The 20,383-nt window shown below is 36.4% G+C and overlaps 1 protein-coding gene across 1 annotated transcript in view; it reads right to left on the bottom strand.

Moving 5' to 3' along the window:
* Positions 1 to 20,383, bottom strand: part of CSMD2 (CUB and Sushi multiple domains 2) — a 1,000,214-nt gene that overhangs the window by 309,627 nt on the left and 670,204 nt on the right. Inside the window, exons 14-15 of the mRNA XM_044668787.1 lie at positions 4,620 to 4,946; positions 1,377 to 1,571 (exon numbers count right to left, since the gene is read on the bottom strand). Coding sequence (XP_044524722.1) covers positions 1,377 to 1,571; positions 4,620 to 4,946 — 522 coding nt within the window. The remainder of the gene's footprint in view (positions 1 to 1,376; positions 1,572 to 4,619; positions 4,947 to 20,383) is intronic.

Genomic DNA, 20,383 nt, shown 5'->3' with positions numbered 1-20,383 from the left:
GAAAGCAGTGTTTTAGTATATAAAAGTTCTGGATTTAGAGTCAGGAGACCATAAGTTCAAATTCTGTTTTAGATTCTCACTTAGCTATTTAACTCTAAAAGAGTAATTTAATCTCTTAGCCACAGTGTCATTATCTGTAAAATGGGAATAATAATAGCACCTACTGCTCTGGGTTGTTGTGAGGATCAAATGAGATAATATATGTAAAGCATTTGGTAAGCCTCAAAGTGATAGAGAAATACAAGTGGTTTTTATTCTTATTTAGCTAGGTCAAGGATGAAGTCTTCTTGCTAGCTCTTTTGGGACAATGGAACAGAGTGCTAGATTCTTAGAACTCAACAAGTCAATTTAACATGCACTTATTAAGAGCCTGATATATGCCAGGCATTATGCAAAATGCTGGGTATGCAAAGGAAAGGGAAAAAAAACAGTCCCTGCTCTCATGTAGCTCACAATCTAAAAGGGAACACACCATGCAAATGGCTGTGTATGAATAAGATATGTAAAGGCTAAAATGGAGATAATCTTAGAGGAAAACACTAGTATTAAGGGAGATCAGAAAAGGCTTTTTATAAAAGGTCAGATTTTTATCAGGGATTTCAAAAGAAGCAAGGGTGCTTGGTCAATGATCCTTAGTGAAATGAATAGTAACAATGATAGGTAATCAGATAGCATAAACATTGTCTGAAAAAGACAATCAAACCTACTGCTTGTCTGGCTCTAAAGTTTATAAGAGAAAAATAGAATAGTGCCAGGAACCTAACTATCATTCAAGATTCTAGATGAGGTCAATATAGAGGTATTAGAAAGAGGCTTTGTGATTGTGATTCATCAAATGCCTAAAATCCCACCACTTTCCTAATCACGTTAGCTTTTATATTTATGTAGCATTTTCTAACTTATAGAGCACTTACACACTTGTCAGATCCCCTTTTATAGATGAGGACACATTTAAGAAGGAAAAGTGATTTGCCCAAGGTCACAGTTACTGAGTAGCAAAGATACAAAAGAAGCTATCTCTCCTGAGTCCATGTTCAGGACTCTTTCCACTATATTAAGCTACCTGACATTAGAGATTATTCCTTGGAGCCTAATCTCTTGTTCTAATACATAAGCTTCCAATGGAATTATATGGTCACCATTACCAGCCTCAATGTGTACTGAATGAAAAAGAGTAAAAAAGGAAACATGTGGCTAGGGGCAGGAAAGGGGATAGGGAGTATGGGTTAGGGATGGGAGAGGGAGATTTTAAAGAGAGGAATGGATCGCTTAAACTTTGCTGACCAAAATTCTACCCCTATGGCATCTGGGATACCCCCTGCTTCCCATCCCTCCACCCAAATGAAAAACCCACCCCTCCTAGGAATGGTAGATACCTTCACACCGAAGCACAGCATTGTTCCAAACCACACTGCCCTCTTTTAAGATGCAAGTTACTGTCTCTGAGCCATGAGTCCCCAGGAAGCCCTCATCACAGAGAAAGGAGATGGAGCTGCCCAACTGGAGGCTGTCACCAAATCGTTTGCCATTCACAGGAACACCAGGGTCGGGGCACTCGTTGTGTCGGAATGCTGTATAAGATGGAGGCTGGTTAGCCTGGGCTGACTCCAGAAATAAAGCCACCACATCACAGTCACCAAGCCCGGACCTCCGCCAATGCCTTCCCCAAAGCCTGCAATGGAGGGGAAGACAAAGTAGCCTTCTTTCCACCTCCCACTCTAAACCTGGGTCCAGCCCAGTAATTAGGCACTTGAACATAGGAAGAAGAATTTTCACTAGAAACTGCTGATCCAAGATTGACTAAAATTATAAGATGTAAAGTCAAGTCTATTGTCCACTTCACAAACTCTCTACAGTACTATAATATCTCCAGAGATGAAATACAGACCTGGTTGACTAGTAGTCTAGGGAACTTTACCTGAAGTTTCTTTTCCTCCAAGACAGGGTTTCTTCTGAGTCATCCCAAGCATGTGAGAATAGTTCCTTAAAATAAAGATCTCCCAACATTTCCCAATAAACAATTCCTTTGCCTCATTGTCATCCGCACCAATGGTCCATTAAAAACAGACACTCATGGTCTTTAATGAAGCAAGTTTCCAATAGAAAACTTGTTTTATGCTTAAATGCTCTGAGTGTGCTTTGAAAAAACTAATTTTTTCTTTATTTTTTCCTTTATTTTCAAATTTCCGACAAGGAAAGCTCCAGCATAAGTAGGAAAGGGAAAAGACCTGTTAATGTCTCAACTATTTAGCATCTGACTCAGAAAGCAAAAAATCCAAAGCAAAAACCTGATAAACATTCTCACTAGCCATTAGCTGGGAAAGGGGAAAGCTAGTTGATGCTGGTGGCAATTATGATAAATTGCAAAACCTTGAATTAGCATGTAGCACAAGTGGTTTAGAAAATATTGTCTTAAAAAGCATGATGTTGGCTAACCTATGCTAAGTGTTTTCTAGATTTTTTTTAAAACTACAAATCATTAGTGTTAAAACTCATCACTTTATCAACTATCTATACACACACACACACACACACACACACACACAAGAACATTTAAATGAAATAACTACTCTCAATAACTATTCCTGCTTCACACCAGCAGATACAACTCAAGCTAAATGGCTAGGGCTCTGGAATTTCATTTGCCCCATATAATAGGCCAGTTAGGGAGCATGGGTGATCATCCCCTTTGCCTTTACATAGGTTGTCTCCTACGCACACTCTCTTTTTTACCATCTCTTAAAATCCTCAACATTGTACAAGGATAAGTCCAAGTGCCACCTCCTATAGAAAGCCTTCTGGGATACCCTAATTTGTTATCCAAAGTTGTTAGTGCTTTCTCTCTAATTATTCTCTTTTTTAATTATTTTTATATATTTTATATATAAACATATATTTATATATTTTTTTATTATAGTCTTATTTATTAGCTGTATAACTAAAGGCAAGTCAATTCCCAGGGTTCTCATGAAGACCAAGTGAGATAATATAAGAAAAGCACTTTGTATACTTGAAAATGCTATGTAAAATCAAATGAGATAATGTGTTTTATAAGCATTAAATTATATGAATGTCAGTTACTATTATGATTAATTTAATTATTATCTGAAGCAATATTAAATGGAAAAGAAAGACTACCCACATTACTCCAGAGTCAAATTAGCACCAAAGGATAAAAGTCATTAGAAGGGAGAGCTGAAGCTTAATGTGAGAAACAACATAGCTATGTAAATATAAATGCTAATTCTAGAGTCATATGACCTGAATTTGGGTCTTGGCTCTAAGCACTGTGACCCTGAGTAAGACCCACATTCTCTTTGAATCTTACTTCTCTCATCTGAAATATAATGCCTACATTACTGACCTCACAAGACTTATGAAGAGGAAAATAAACCTTAAAGCATTATATAAGCATTGTTATTATAAGAAAGAATTTTCTAACAATTAGAGATGTCTAGTAATGAAAGGAGCTTCTTCAGTGAATTCTCTAATACTGGAAGTATTCAAACAGGCTGGATGACTCCATGTCATCTACATGATATAGAGAGGATTCTTTCACTGAGTAAGAGATAAGATTTGATGTGTTCTAAAATAATTTCTGAGATTCCATGAGTTAAATGAGTGCATTCACACTGGAAATATGTTACAGAAATATAAACATGTATCCATACCACATACACCCAGATAAACATTCCAACTATCACTCATTCTTTCTACTAGTTACTATGGAAAGTATTGATAAACAGGGCTGTGTTACATAGTATGAATATGCTAGCCAGAAACCTGGGGTCATCTCCAAGCAGTTAAGACTTTTTGCTAATAATTATCTTTCATCCTTTGTTTCCTGGCTCCTCAAACTAATCTCTCTTCCACATGACAGCCCTTCAAATATGTTCAAACTAAAGAATACTGTTGCTTTCAATTCATTCTCATATGATATGATGTCCAGTCACCTGCCTTTCTTACTCTGGGCATATTCCAATACGTCAATATCCCTCCTAAAATGTGGTGCCCAGAACATAATACAATATTCCAGATGGAGTCTGACCAGGGCAGAGTAGAATGGGACCATAACCTCATACATTCTGGGCACTGTGTTTCTATTAGTAAATCCTATAATCAAATAGACTCTTTCTGGCTGCCATGGCATAATGCTGTATTTAACTGAGTTTATGGCCCACTAAAATATTCTGGATCTTTTTTTCCCTTCTTAATATAAACTGTCCTTTATTTCTTTTTCCATTCTTTGTTGATTTGATTCAACACTTTCCAGTCTTCGAGAGGTGAGGTTATAAGCATAAGCTAGTGAACAGAAAAAAGGACTCCAAATCCTGCTATTAATACTAAATAATTTGGGCAAGGATATTTTATGGGCATGAAAAGATTATAGTGCAACTAAAAGAAAGAAATCTTGATCATTCCAGAACTCCACATACCTTCTCTGGATTACTCCACCCCCTGTTCTCTAGTCCCTGATATAATATCACTTTCTTATTTTTTCACAGTGAGTGATTTCCAGTATTCTTATCTTTCCTACTAAATTAATAACAAAATTTCCTACCTCCTTCCCTGTGGTCCACACCCACAGAATAAGGGTAAGGAAGGATGCTTTGACTCACTGGTGAAGGTGATGTTAAAGCCTCTTTTCCCTGTTGAGTGGTCTGTCTGGAACTCAAGTCGGGCCACATGTCCACTGCTGGTAAGTGAAGAAGGGATCTGACTTCCTGAGAAGGTGCCCAGAACAGGAGATTCAGCTGTAGCACCATCTTTGATGGCCAGGAAATCAAACTGAGGTTCCACATCAATATCATTGAAGGCCAGGTGGATGCGGCTCTCAGGCTTGGCAAGGATGAGCCAGACACAGTGCAAGTGATTGCCATATTCCTCAGGATAATTCGGGGATAGGACAATACCAGATGGGCTGGTAAAGTTGAAAAAGCAGGAAACTGCAATGAGAACAGTAGATCAAATTAGGTCTCAATTCCTTAAATCCTACCTTCCCTAATCAAGACCTTACTTGGGCCTTTTCTGTTATTTTTCATTTATTTATTTATTTTTGGTAAAAAAAAAAAAAAAAAAGGAACAAAAGATGATGGCAAGAGATTCACAAATGTTAGTTCTCTTCTACAGACAGAATTACAAAACAGCTAGTGAACGTTCCCTTTCTCTTGGGACTGCTAGGAGATGTTGGGTTGATTCCTAGGTTACATTCTAGGGCTAGGCTGGAGTGAACTGGGCTGATAACTATCACTGAAGTCAAGAACCATCTCAGTAAATGAGAACAATACCTTACCTCCCCTTTTTATACTTTTACCTTTCAAAACACCACCCTTTACATGCAAAGGGTCCTGTTCTGATACAATAGAACAATTACCAAAGAAGCCAGGTGTGATAAACTCATGCATTCTTAATAACACATGTGGGGAAATTAATGGCCACCTCTCAGGGAAGGAAGAACATTTTTAAAAGAACTCTTAGAAAGGGATAATGCTGAATCAAAAATAATAAAGCACTAAAGGGGAAATTTCAAGTATTAGTGTGGTAGTAGTTGAAGAAGATCCCTCCCTGGATTATCTGTTCCACCTATAAGACATTTCACCAAAGTTTCCTATGTTCCTACAGCTTGAAGAACTAATACATCTCCAACAGAGGGACTTCCTACTGTAGAAATTATTTCTCTCATCTCCTCAACACTCATGTAGGAATGGGGGAAGTACTTTAGAACAAATTTCTCTACCTCTTTCCCAGTTTCAGAACATAGGATCATGATTTGGATAAGTTTAATCAGGCAACTTCTCAAGCAACAAGTGTTAATTAGGCCCTTTACTAGGGACTGTGCTAGATGCTGGGGACAAAAATTAAACCATTTGTGCTTTTAAAAGCTCATATTCTCTTGGGAAAGATATGTATATATATAATTATATATAAAGACTGGGTAGCTGGGGGTGGAGGGTCTCTAGCAGCTGAAGATAATCTGAAATGGCTTCCTGTAAAATGTAGAAATTGATTGATTTTTGAAGGAAACTAAGGATCACAAGAGATGAAAAGGGAAGGCAGTGTCTTCAAGGCATGGAGGACTACTGAAAATTCATGCAAAAGGCAAAAAAAAGTTACCTATGTAAGCAAAATAGCAAAAAAAAAAAAAAGACAGTTGGACTGGATCAGAGTCCATAAAGAGGATTATAATATTATATGTATGATATGAGATGATGATATATGATAATGATATTATATAATGTAACATAACACTATCAATACAATGTAGGTTGGAGAAAAGTTGCAAATGACTTTATATGTCAAAAAGAGGGACTTGTATGTGATTCTAAAGGTAATAGGAAACCACTGGAGTCTTTTAAGGGGAATGTGAATAAGGTCTACCCTTTATGAAAATCGCTTTGGCATCTGTGTGGTATATAGATGATTTGGAGAGAGGTGAGACTCAAGACAGGGAAACTAATTAGGTCATTACAATAGTTTAGGTGAGATATTTCAGCCAAATAACCATGCAAAAGGAGAGGAAGGAGCTAATTTGAAAGATGTTTTAGGAGTAAAATCAGTAGCATTTCTCTAGTTATTGAATATGTGAGGCAATGAAAAGTTGTGACCAGAATTTTAAACCTGAGGGGCTAGATAAATAGCATTGACCTCAAGTAATGCTCAAAAGTGGGATGAGCTGGAATGTGAAGACAATTAGTCCCTTTGGGAAATGGTAAATTTGGGATACCTAAGAGATATTCTGATAAAAAAAAAAAAAGATATTCTGTTAGAGCACTAACCTCCAACATAGGCTCCCAAGGAAAGCAAGAAATCAAGTTCTCCCAGAGGAAGCTATTTTAAAATGGACATTTCAATGGGGGTCTTATTGGGAGATTTACAGAGACAGGGCTTATTTGTTCCTCAAATAATCCTGTTTTCTTCAATGGTACCTAGATCATAGATCTATTAATATAGAGTACTTTCACATTAACCTTGTGGGTCAAGCTCAAAATATGCTTATTCAAAATTGTCTCTGACCTAATTATAGATCCTTATTTGTGAAGGAATCAAATAGCATACCCGTCTGAGGAGGACAGGTAGTTTTGTTTACTCATTTGTCTAGTGTTTAATAATCCTTATACAATAACGTTCTCATATTCTTGAGGGATATTCCAAGAACTACTGTAGATATAAATGAACACCTGCTATTAAAGAACAGGTAAATGAAACAATGGATTCAGGATCACAACTGCTCTACTAGCACTATTCTTGAGCTTTGGGGCCATCCTTAATGGTAAATAAAAGTTTTCTTAAATAAAGGCACTGTCATAAGGCTACAATGAATGTGATCATCAAGAATACAATTAACTTGGGGGCAGCTGGGTAGCTCAGTGGATTGAGAGTCAGGCCTAGAGACAAGGTCCTAGGTTCAAATCTGGCCTCAGACACTTCCCAGCTGTGTGACCTTGGGCAAGTCACTTGACCCCCATTGCCTACCCTTACCACTCTTCCACCAAGGAACTAATACACAGAAGTTAAGGGTTTAAAAATATAAAAATAAAATAAAAATAAATAAGAATACAATTAACTAGTGGTGGAGTTGGGGCTCTACCAAATTAGATCTCTGAATTGCCCTGCCCATGAAAAAAAATGGTTATAAAGATCATAATCAAAAAAACTAATTAATTAGTTAATTAATTAAAGAGCATAATTAAGGGAAAACAAAACAAATCTTAATTTTTAAGTAAGAGATAAGTGGTGTTCCCCCACAAATAAGAATTTGAACTGATTTTATGCCATTAGGGATTAAATTAACAACAATGTCTGCCTTTTAAAGATTTGCCATTCTGAGGGACTTATGGGAAAGAAAACTAGCCACATTCAGAGAAAGAACTGTGGGAGTAGAAACACAGAAGAAAAACAACTCCTTGATCACATGGCCTGATGGGAATATTATTGGGGAATGTAAACACTAAAAAATAACTCTAGTCCAACTATCAATAATATGGAATTAGGTCTTAATCAATAATACATGTAAAACCCAGTGGAATTATACGTTGGCTACAGAGGGGTGAGAGGGTTTGGGGGAGAGGGAAAGAACATGAAACATGTAACTATGTGAAAATATTCAAAATTAAAATTAAAATTAATAAAGAAAGAAGTTTCATAAGTATTAAAAAATAAAATAAAATAAATATCTGCCATTAAGGAAAATGCAAAATATCTCCAATTTACAAAGATTAGCCTTGAAAATTTGCAGCTACCTAGCTCCATTATTACTACCTAAGTGGTTCAGAAAAAGAGTTAGGTTAAATATTTTCAAAGAATTATAGAATAGTGTTACTGAAAAAGACTGTTGAGATCATCTAGATCAGTCTTGTTTTATAAAGAAAAGGGGCATATAAAAAAGGAAGACACCTGTGTAAGCTCATACAATGAGCAAGAATAACTAAGACTAAAAATCTTAATGTCTAATTTAGTATTATACCTACTATAGCATATTGGTTCTCACCTCTTCTACAAAGAGATTTGTGAATCTACCATGTCAGTTACAGATAACATGCTGTCTAGTACCATCCTACCCAAAAAACTGCCCAAATAACATGTGTTCACGCCTGCTTATTACTCTTTCCTCCCTCTCCTTGGGAAAGAGACCCAGCAACTCTATTGTACACAGTTTTATAACTCTCTAGATGTAAATCTAATTTGCTCTCCAAAATGGCTGAATCAATTCATAGCACTACCAACAGGGTATTAGTGTCCCCATTTTTCCAAATCTCCTTTAACATTTGTCATTTTACCTTTCTGTCGTTTTAGCCAATCTAATGGATAAGAGATGATATTTTGGAATTGTTTTGGTTTGCATTTCTCTAATTAGTCGAGATTTAGAACATTTTTCATATTGTATGAGACAGAATCAAGTGTCCTATTTTTACAATGAGTATTCATCTTACAAAGGCTAGTTTGTTACCTATTGTTGACTGAGGACTCTGGGACAGGTTTGGAAAGGAGATTGGTGAAGGACAGAAGGGGCAATGAACGACTTAGTTGCTCCCCTTAACTCACCTGAACTGGGTTGGAAATGTGTGAAGTGGAAGTTTAAAGGGGGTCTTGAGGTAACAAGATGTACCCTCTTTAGCCACTTTTCAAAATAAGACTGGGGAGAACCATTACTTAAAATGCAATGCTTTATTTGGGAGAGACAGAGAAATATGGGGCAAGGCCTCAAGTCATTAACCAAAAAGACAAATTGCCCCCCCTATAAAAATTTACAGAGAAATGTGGGACATTGCCTCAAGTCATTAACTTAAGACAAATGCCCAAAGATTTACAGAAAAATTGTTTATTTATATGAAAATCCTGATACAATCAAGCCTCCCTCAAGGGATCATAACATTTTTACAATGGTCTGAGACAGAGGTTTTCCTTTTGAATGAATGGAATAAGGTTTATATAACTTGGGACCAATGGAGTTTAGGAGGTCTTTGTATTTTGAAGGGGGTGAGGTAACCTTGACCTGCAGGGAGAAGGGTGGGGTGGGGTAATCTTGTCCTGTAGGGAGAAGAATGTCTTGGAGGGACCAGTTTTACTTACTTCTCCTGGGATCTTAGGAGTATTGATATTGAGAATATCACACTGATTTCTCAAGCCACACAGAAATTCAGGTGTTTTGGATTATGGGTCAAGGCCCAGTGCCTGTCCAGGGAGTGAGAAGGAGCCTTGTGTTGGGAACTTATATATATTGCTTGTTTGTGGCCTAGTCAGTTAGTACTTCTTAGCCCATCACTGAAGTGCTCTCTTTCATGAAGGGAATAAACAACCACCTCTTTTTACTTCTTCTGATTCCAGGTTTTGTTAATTTGAGTGAGTAGGGCACTGGTGCTCATTTTTGAATGAGGTACTTATCATTTTTTATCTCACATAATATACCTATTGGTTTGTAGTTCTTCATTTGAAAATTTTTATTCATATTCTTTGCCCATTTATCAATTGGGGTACCTGTTATTCTAATACATTTCAAAAAGTTCTCTATATGTTTTAGATATGAGACCTCAAACTGAGAGGCTTTCAATAAAATCCTTCCTCAATTTTCTGCTTTCCTTCTAATCTTGGCAACATTTACTCTATTTGTATTGTGTGAGGTGGAATGAATATATAATTCTCAGAGTAACATTTTGGCTTATAACTTTAATCTTTTAAGAGTAATAGTAGCAAGTTCAAATAAATACCCCTAGGAGCCTAGTAGAAGTTAGTCTTTCCTATCCCCCCATGATTATCCTACCCTCATCCTTAATACAAAGGTCTCCTAATCTCTTCTTGGACTGAGAGAGACAGAAACAGTTAAGTGTTTTGGGTTGGATCTTTTGAATTTGTACTTTAAGATGTTAATAAGTTTTCCCCAGTCCTTGGGGAATTTGCCTTAAGAGAAGTTCCGGACTGACCTTATCAGAGGCCTCTCCCAGGTGGTCAAGCCCATGGCTGGAATCAACCTCTTGTATCCATTGTAAAACATCAGTCTCTCCTGGATAATCCAGCCATGAACTCCTTCTTCCTTTGTATCCATTATAAAGCTAATCAATTTAATATTCCTATCCTTTATTTCTGTATTAAAACTTGTCTCCAACTCTTGATATTTGCTCCAAGAAGGTTTGAATGTGTCATTTAAATTGAGGATTGTAGTGTTGTTTTTTTACAAATAAAGGGGTTTTCTGTAAATTTTGAGGTCATTTTGTCTCAGGTCAATGACTTGAGGCATGGCCACACATCTTTCTCTCTGTAAATCTGTGGATCACTATCTCAGGTCCATGATGTGAGCCACTGCTTCATATATTTTCTCTCTCAATAAAATATATTCCATTTTAACGATGGGTTTCCCTGGTATTTCATTTTGAATAGTAGCTAAAAAGGGTACATCTTGTTATTTCAAGATCCTCTTAGACTTCCAATTCACAAAGTACAAAAACTCTTTCGATTTAACATACTGAAAATTTTCTATAATATATTTCACAATGCTCTTCATCTCTTGTTGATGCATAGATTTCTCTCCTATCCATAAAACTGATAGGTAATATGTTCCCTGTTCTTCAAACTTTATGATACCTCCTTTTATGTCTAGATTATATATATTAGTGAATGGTGTAAGATATTGTTCTATATCTAGTTTCTGACAAACTAGCTTCCAAGTATCCCAGCTATTTCTTACCAAGTAGTGATTCCTTATCTCTAAGACCTGGATCTATGCTTTTGTCAAATACAAGATAATGATAATCTTTTACTGTGATGTGTTGTGTGTCTGTTCTGTTATACTGATCTATTTTTCTCTTTCTTAGCCAGCACCAGATAGTTTGGATAATTATGACTTTATAATATAATTTAAAATCTGGTACTTTTATGTTATTTTAATTAATTATTTTGATATTATTGATCTTTTGCTTTTCCAAATGAATTCTGTTAATATTTTTTTCTAACAATAAAATAATTTTTTGGTAATTTAATTGTGATGGCATTGAATAAGTAGATTAGCTTAGGTAGGATTGCCATTTGAATCATGTTGGCTCTGTCCATGTTTTAATAATATTTCTCTAGTAATTTATATTTGACTTTATTTGTATAAAAAATGTTTTATAATTATATTCATATATTTCTTGAGTTTGTTTTGGCATGTATACTCCCAAGTATTTTATTTTATCCATGATTATTTTAAATGGAGTATCTCTTTCTATCTCTTCTTTTAGAATTTTGTCAGTAACATATAAAAATGCCAATGATTTATGTAGGTTTATATTGTATCCTATTACTTTGCTAAAATTATTGATAGTTTCAACTAATCTCTTACTTAAATCTCCATAATTTTCCACATATACCACAATATGTTGGATATGATGAACTTGTTTTATGGAACCCCCAAATTTACCTTTCTCCCTTGGAAACTAGCTTTTAGGGAACTACCAGATTGACCCTTGTCTTAGACTGAACCATAAACCTTAAAAGTACCCAATGATCTCAGCCTAGATAGAATTAGTAGATATAATCAAATCTTAAGTACCCTTTTGTCTTAGAAGTTTCTCCCATGGTATCTAGGTAGTGTCCATTAGAGCATTGTTTCCTTTGTCTGGTTCAAAGACTTGTTCTTTCTAACTACTTTGGTTCCCCTATTTTTAAAGTTAATAGATCTTTAGGCTTAATTATTAAATTACTATGGTCATTTACCGTATATTGTGTAACTAATCTATTCCACTAATCTACTATATTATTTCTTAGCCATACCAGATTGTTTTGATGATTACCACTCATAATAATATAGATGACTGAAATCTGTAAGGCTGCCTTCCTTTAATGTGAATCCATGGAAAGAAATGTCTCCAGGTATGGTTAAAAAAGGAGTAGTCTTCTCTTCCATCTGCTTTATAATGTCATAAGATTCTAATTATGTAGCTCATCTCTACCTCTTTGTTGTTGTTGTTTGGTGATGTCCAACTCCTCATGACCCCTTTGGGGTTTTCTGGTAAAGATAATGGAGTGCTTTGCCATTTCCTTCTCCATTTGACAGATGAGAAAACTGAGGCAAAAAGGGTTAAGTGTCTTGCCCAAGGTCACATAGCTAGTGTCAGAGGCCAAAATCTTTCTGACTCCAGGACTGGCACTCTATTCACTGTACCACCTAACTTCCTGAACTTTACCTACCTATTCCATCTGCCCCATCCCCCCATAAACATCTTTGTCCTTCTTTGTAAAAGGGTTACAAGCTTCTGGCTCTGGAAAAGAGAGACTGTTATTTATCAGTATCATTTCCCTGGAACCACTACTCTTTGTCAAAAGAAACAGTTTGCATTTCCAATTGACCTAATTTCCTCAATTTTAGGAGATTGTTTTCAGCATTTGAAAAAAAACCTATATGAGAAGGCAAGAGTCCAGAGAATGTTATTTGCTTCTGTCCTTGAACTAAGAAATGTAACCTGAATTATTTCCCTGATTGGACCTGATCATTATTGGCTATCTGTTTCCAGGCCAGAGTGAGAAAGTGAAAGAAATCATATAGGTCTCCAATTGTGTGCTTCACAGTCTTTCAAGGGAGAAGAAATGGAACAAGGAGAAAAAGGGAGAAAAGAAGTAAAATAGGTTTGGTGGAATAAAAGGAAGAAAAAAGTAGGGGGAAATATAAAGGAAATGAGCCTGAGAGAATGAAATATTTAGGAAAAGAGGTATAGAATGAGGAAAAAAGATAAAACATGAAGAAACAATGAAAAAAGAGAGGAAATAGAAAGGAAAGGATGAAGAAGTTGAGTTTTTTTTTTCAGGATTCTCAACCTATTGTGACCAATATTTTCCTAATTCCTTTCACTCTGTCTTTATTCCTCTTTGCATCTTAATATGTGGTTTTCTAAGTTGATATGCTGCCAGTAGGGATCCTTATGTACAGTTTAGTGTTTCCTTTCTATTTGAGTTTCATACCACTACGGTAGGTGATTCACTTTTTGTTCTTGTCATTTCAAGAGAGAAAATTTTCCTCTCTTTATTCCACATTTATTCCACAGAACATCTTCTAAAGTTCATTAGGTGCATGACATTTTCGGTCTTGTATCTTTGTTTAGCCTGAACAACATTACCTGTTTCTATATGTTTGGGATGAACATGTGATAATGACTTCCCTTCACCTGATTCCTCTCCTACCCTACCTCAAATGACCTCAGTGCTCTTCTTGCTCCAGCCAATACTACCTAGCTTGAACTTATATGCATACTCTGTGCCTAAATTTTGTTCATGTCATTTTTCTGCTTCCTCTATTTTAATCTGTTCCTCTCACTAATTTCAACAAATGGTTCAAAGTTGCCTTCCTCCTTCAACTGAACCTTCTCCATACTTATCATTCTGTTTACCTTTCAATGTAGTTGTACTGTATTGAAACTACATTATCTACTAGGTTAGTGTAAGCAAAGTATTGGCATATGTGCCAGGCTGGCACTGGGGGATTGCTCCATTCCCTCTCTTCCCAGCTCCTGGGAACATTTTTTGCATGTCCCACCCCTCTGTCCAACCACCCAAAGTGAGCTCTTCCTCCCTCCACTCTTTTGGGTGATACGGGGGGGCTCATAGGCAGCTTAAAGTTGCAGTTTGGGCATGCAAACTTGAAAACCTTCCCCAATGCTATACTAGATATTCCCATGATGCTAGGTTTCCCCATCTATAAAATGGAAAGATTCAATCCCCTTTCTGTTTCCTAGATATACTAAGAAAGTAAACGACCATGGAGATCAATGCAATTAAAATTCTGAATGAAGATAGATACAACCTATGCAAAGGTCTGGGTGCTAATACTATAATCACAGCCTGCAATTACTGTATGTACAACCCATGCAGACCTTATTGATCCTGCTACAGAAAGTAATACCAAAATAGTTAAACAATGGGTTTTCATGTCCAGAAAGCAGGAAACCAAAGTGAAAAGAATGGGAAGAGCAGAATATAGTCTCCATCCCAACCCTTACCCCAGGAAAGGTTACAAATAAACAGTAGAAAAGATCATAAATTTAGAGCTGAAAGAGCCTTTGGAGGCCATTGAGTCCAAACCCTTCATTTCATTGATGAGGAAACTGGGCAGAGAAAGGGTAAATGGTTTTGCCTAAATCACAGAGCTAACAAGTCTCTGGGATACCTTTTAAATCCACATTTGCCTGATCAAGAACTGGCTCTACTTTGTTATGCTACTTGTACAAAGAAATAATCTAGTAAACACCATTCATTTCATGGGATATCAGTTGGGAGGAACCGGCAAAATTATATTTTCCGCACTATAGGATGTAGGGGGCACCTCTAATATTTCAGACAAGTAGTCACCCAATTTCTGATAGAAGACCATATAAATAAGAAGAACGCACTCCCTCATACAGCAGCTTTAAATGACAGGAAGTTTTTCCTTATAACCAGCTAACAGAAATCTACCTCTTAGCTTCCACCCTTTGATCTTCATTTGGCCTTCCATGTCCAAGCAATCTAAGTTGGATACTTCTTACTGAGGAGAAATGTTCAAATATTTGAAGACCACTATCCTTCTGCTCAAAAGTGTTCTTTTTCCTGGACTAACATGCCCATTTAGAGAGACACCAGCTAGGAGGAGAAAAGGGTGGGTAATTTGTGAGAAGATTTACCCAAAGGGATTTGTTTGATTAAAAAAAATTACAGAAATTACGACAAGTCTTGGACCTAAAAAAAAGTTGAGAAAAAATGTCATTCCTTCCCTTTCTGAATAGATGAGGTCACTATGGCTACAGAAATATATTGTAAAGAGTTGGTTGACGTATTAGTTTTGTGGATTTCTTTTTTCCCATTTGTTACAAACAATGGATCTCTGGGTAGGAGAGGCAAAAGGAATATTTTTTTTTTAACCCTTACTTTCAAACTTAGCAACAATTTTAAGACAGAAGAGCAGCAAGGGTGAGACATTTGGGGTTAAGTGAATTGCCTAAGATTATAGCTAGTAAATGTCTGAAGCCTGAACTGAACCCAAGACCTCCTATCTCTAGGCCTGGCACTCTATCCATTGTGCTACCTAGCTGTCCCAGAGATATATTTTTTAATGAAGATGATATAAAACTGTTTTTTAATCTGTATTAATCAAATCAACTAACACAAGAATTACAAATTCTCAGGATTCGAAAGTGTCTCAGAAGGCATCTAATTCAGTCCACACTTGATCAAAGCAGGGTTGTTAATTCTGACTTGGGAGTGAGAAAAAGGAAATATTACATTCAGGTTCTGACCAAATCATTAATTGGCTCATTTGTACAGTACATTGTTAATGATCTCATAGTTCTAAGATTGATTTGCATGAAGGGCAATTCATCCCTAAATGTCTAATCATGACAAGCCAACTCACAAATGTGTACCCTTCCTTATAAGCATGGCCAGATAAAAAGCATTTATTGTATAGGTATTATATGCCAGGTACTTTGCTAAACAGAGGACTACAAAGAAAGGCAAAAAATAGCTCCTGCTCTCAAGAAGCTCATAGGCTATGAGGGAGAAAACACATAAATCACTATATGTAAATAGAGTAAATTGGGGGAAAGTCTCCAAATTAATTTGACTGAGGCACGGAGAATAGATTAGAGTGGAAAAAGACTTGAGTTAGCAGGCTATTTATAATCATTCAAGTGTAGCTTGAGCTAAGGTGGTGACAGTATCAAAGGAAAGTGTTTATGAGATTTTTTTACAAAGAGAGAAATGGCTGGACTTGGCAACTAATAACTGGGTATGGTAAGGGAAGAAAGAAAGGAATTTAGGATGGCCCTTAGGTTGGGAGTCTGGGTGACTGGGAATATGGTAGTACCTACAATAGTAATATGGAAGTTAGCAAGAAGGGAGGGTGGGGGGTGTCATTTTAGAGTCTCTGTGTAAGTCTGTTACATACATACAGTTTTGTGTAAATGTTCGGTTTTGTATAATTTAGAATAAGATTTTTTATATCTTTATCAATTTAAATGTAATTTGCATAAGTAAGTTTCATGTTTGGTTAACCTTTAATGTAAAAACTTATGCAATGTTGTGTTAAATGTATATTTTTCAAAATTTTGCTTTTTAATAGTAGAATCTTCTGTATTAGTTTATAAGGGTTATATTTCAATGTTTGCATGAAGTTTTTGTTTGTATTTCTAATTTTGCTGTTAATTTTGTTGAAAATTTTGTTTTGTATTTCTTTACTTTGTACTTTGAACTCTGTAACTGTTCATTGTATTTTTCCCTTTACCTTTCCTTGAATTGATCCCTAGAGTAAGGTAGGGTTAGATAAGATAAGATAGAGTAGGTGTACTTTGTTTATTATTTTGGGTTACAATTTTAGTTAGTTGTTAGTGAACAAATACCAAAATATTGTGTGGAACACTATTTTGGCTTTGTGCAAAGGGAGAGGGGAGAATGCTGTAGAGAAAATGTAGGATTTAACTTAGTATAGATCAGACTTTGCCAAGGAAAGCTGGCAGGACCTGAACATTCCAAACCTGGAATGCTGGCAGAGGTGACTTACATAGAGACTCTAAAATGACAGTTGGCTTTTGGAGAGTGGGATTTTAGCAACTGACTGGAGAGCCTATGGAGTTGGTGTATCTTTGTGCCTCGGGAAGTATCTACAAAATCATCTAACAAGATCAAGAAGTTCCAGGTTGAGATAGAAATTTTATCATGGAAGGTAGACATACTACCTCCATCTCCCTGACTTCCCCAGTGGATTTATCTTGCTGTTTATCTGTGTTCCTCGGATAAAGCAGATTTATCTGAACTTCAGCCAAAGGACATCTTAGTGAGATACCCATTTCCCCTTGACCAGCCAGCCATTGCCCCAGGCCATCTGCTGTAAGGTTAATAATAGTGTAGACACATCCATCACTCTTGTCTCTGTTTTGCCAATAGTCTTTAATGGCAATTATTTCCTCTTACCTCCATTTCCTGTCCCTGGTCCTTTATTAAATCTTTTTATAAAAGCTTCCTTGTCTTCTCCTTCCCAGACTACAAGAACCCACTGTTAAGTTAAACTGTTTTCCCTGACTGTGTTGGGTTTCTGTTACTTGTTTTTTCCCCAGCTTAGCGTGATAGCTTATTAATTCTCCCAAGACAGCTGTGGGCTACTTTTAACCCAGCTGTACTGGTGTTTCCCCTTTTAATTCCCTAACTATTCCCTTATTCCCCAAGTCACTTATTTCAGGGGTGAAATAATGAATATGATTTTGTACATATTGATTTTAAGGTGTTCATGGGGCATCCAGTTTGAGATAGGCAACTGGACATGAGAGACTAAAGGTCTGCAAAAAAGTTATGGTTAGATAAGTATATCTAAGAATCATTAGTCCAGAGAGATAACTGAATCCATGAGAACTGATGAGATCAGCAACTGAAATTGTTTTGATAGAAAAAAAAAAAAGAGAACCTAGGGCAGGATCCTATAAGATACCCAGGCTTAGCAAGTATGATCTGGATGAAAACTCAGAAAAAGAAATTGAGAAGAAACAGTCAAAGGGTAAGAGAAGAACCAAGAGAGAAAAGAAAGTACCAAAGAATGCAACTGAGTGTCAAATGTTGCAGAAATGTCAAGAAGGATGAAGACTGAGAAAAAGCCATTAAGTTTAGTGATTGAGATCTACCAGTGCCTCCACTTCCTTTCCTAACTCTGTAGTCTGTTTTCTGAACTCATCTTTTAAATGAAACTCAGCAGTTTGGGCTTCCAACCTTATCTTTCATTCTGTGCCTATGAATATGCCATTTCCCTTAGCTAACAAAATATAGTGGAAAGTATACTAGACCAGTAGTCTCTTGACCTTAGTTGACTCATCTACTGAAGGAGGAAGATTGAATATATGATCTCTGAAATCACCTAGCTCTAATATTATTTTTATTAAATGTAAGAATCTATGCTTTCCATTTTTCTTATGTGAATCTACTAATCTCACAAGGCCCACTTCAATTATTAGAAAAATAATAGACCCAAATTTGAATATTAGCACTTACAGGTGGTAGAAGTCAAAACTGAGTCTTGAAGGAAAGGAATCCAGGAAACAAAAGTGAGGAGAGAAAGAACTTTCTAAGGAATATATGAACGAAAGCTAGTGAAAAGGCATGGAGTCATTCTGTGAAAAGAACTTCAACAAAGCCACCACCCCTGGACTACAGTCGATGTGGAAGGGAAAATGGGGGTGGGGGGCATACTTGGTATTGGAGGTTAATAGGGAGCCAGTGAAATTTATTGAGCAAGGAGGTAAAATGACAAAACCTGGGCTTTGGGAAGATCACTTTGGTGGCTGTATGAAGCATGGATTAGAGAGGGTAGAAAAAAATTGAAGGATATTGTTTCCAATAGTTCAAGTGTGAGATTAGGCTCCCTATTATAGACTCTAGGAAACAACCTCCTTTGACTATATTTAAAGCCTTCACAACCTGGCTCCAGGCTACTTTTCACACTTATTATACATTACTCCTTTTTATGAATGCTATAGTCCAGGAAAAATAGCTTTCTTTGATATTCCTCACATGACACTGAATCTTTCTGCTACAGACTGTCCATCATGCCTAGAACACACTCCATCCTTATTTAGGTCTCATAAAAGCCCTCACTTTCTTCAAACATCATCTCATAAAGCTATCAAAGCCTTGCCCGACCCTTAGAAATTATGTTGCATATACACCATATTATATATTATGTTTAAATCTGTATTCAAGTTTTCTAAATATAAGTTACTTGATGTCATAGACTATTCATTTCTATCATTTCTTTGCCAGAGTTAAGTACAGTACTTGGCATGTGGCAAATTATTAATGAATGCTTTATTGATAAATAAACATCAAAAGAGAGGCCAGAGGTCTCTGAGGAACAAAGTTCTGACTGCCACTATACAAAAGATTCTTAAAGTACTGTCTTTGCTCTAGTCATTCCTCTTTTCACAGAGGTTATAATGGTTTCTGATTTACTACTATATTAAATTTACATATCTGTCTGGCTTTCCATTCATGTTACAATCTTTGTAGCATGCCCCATTCAGTCCTCTTTTGTCACTCACTTTTTGGAAAAGGGATTCTTTCCCTCTTGTCAAAGCTACCTCTCCCTAATTATATCCTTCTTGTCTCCTGCAGGATCCTTACTATTCCATCATTCACTGTCTTTCGTCTTAATTCCTTAAGGACTATCTCTGACTTTCTATCTACAAACATGCCTAGGTTATTCCCATACTTTAAAAAAACAAAACAAAAAACTTTGTTTTGGCATTACATCAAGCTACTATCACACATCTCACCTAATTGCAGAATTTGAGAGTTAGAATAGACCTCAGTGACTATCTACTTCAATTCAAAGACAAAAAGTCCTTTCTATATCCAGGACAATTGTTTGTTTAGACATTGCTTCAAGACCTCCAAGGAGGGAAAATACATCACCTCTGAAAGCACTTCCACTTTTGGACAGCTTTAATTTTTCAGCGAGTTTTTCTTAATATGGAGCTTAAATCTGTCTCTTTGAAACTTCAACCAACTGCTCCTAGTTCTGTCCTCTGAGGCCAAACAGAATCCTACTTCCACATGAGAGCCCTTCAAATTTGCGAAGCTATCATTCCCACCTCCCCTCCCTCTCAAAATCTTCTCTTCTTTAGACCAAACAAACCTTTTCCTTCAGTTAATGCTCATATATCATGAATTTAAGACTCTTTACAATCATAATTGCTATTCTCTGGACACTCACACAATGTACTTCTTAAACTGTAGCGCCATTAAATGAACACAAAACACCAGAATGAGGTCTAATTTTAGTAAAGTACAGAGAATATCAACTTCCTGTTCCTGAAAACTATGCTCCCTGCCCCAAACCTTCCTTGTCTTCTGTCTTTGTATCAATTATAAGACAAAAGAGCTGCAAGGACTAGTTAATCAGGGT

Source organism: Gracilinanus agilis, chromosome 3 (genome assembly GCF_016433145.1).
Source record: "Gracilinanus agilis isolate LMUSP501 chromosome 3, AgileGrace, whole genome shotgun sequence".
In the NCBI taxonomy this organism is placed as follows: Eukaryota; Metazoa; Chordata; class Mammalia; order Didelphimorphia; family Didelphidae; genus Gracilinanus; species Gracilinanus agilis.
The sequence above is the reverse complement of the archived record's forward strand: the minus strand, read 5'-3'. Positions and strand labels throughout refer to the sequence as shown.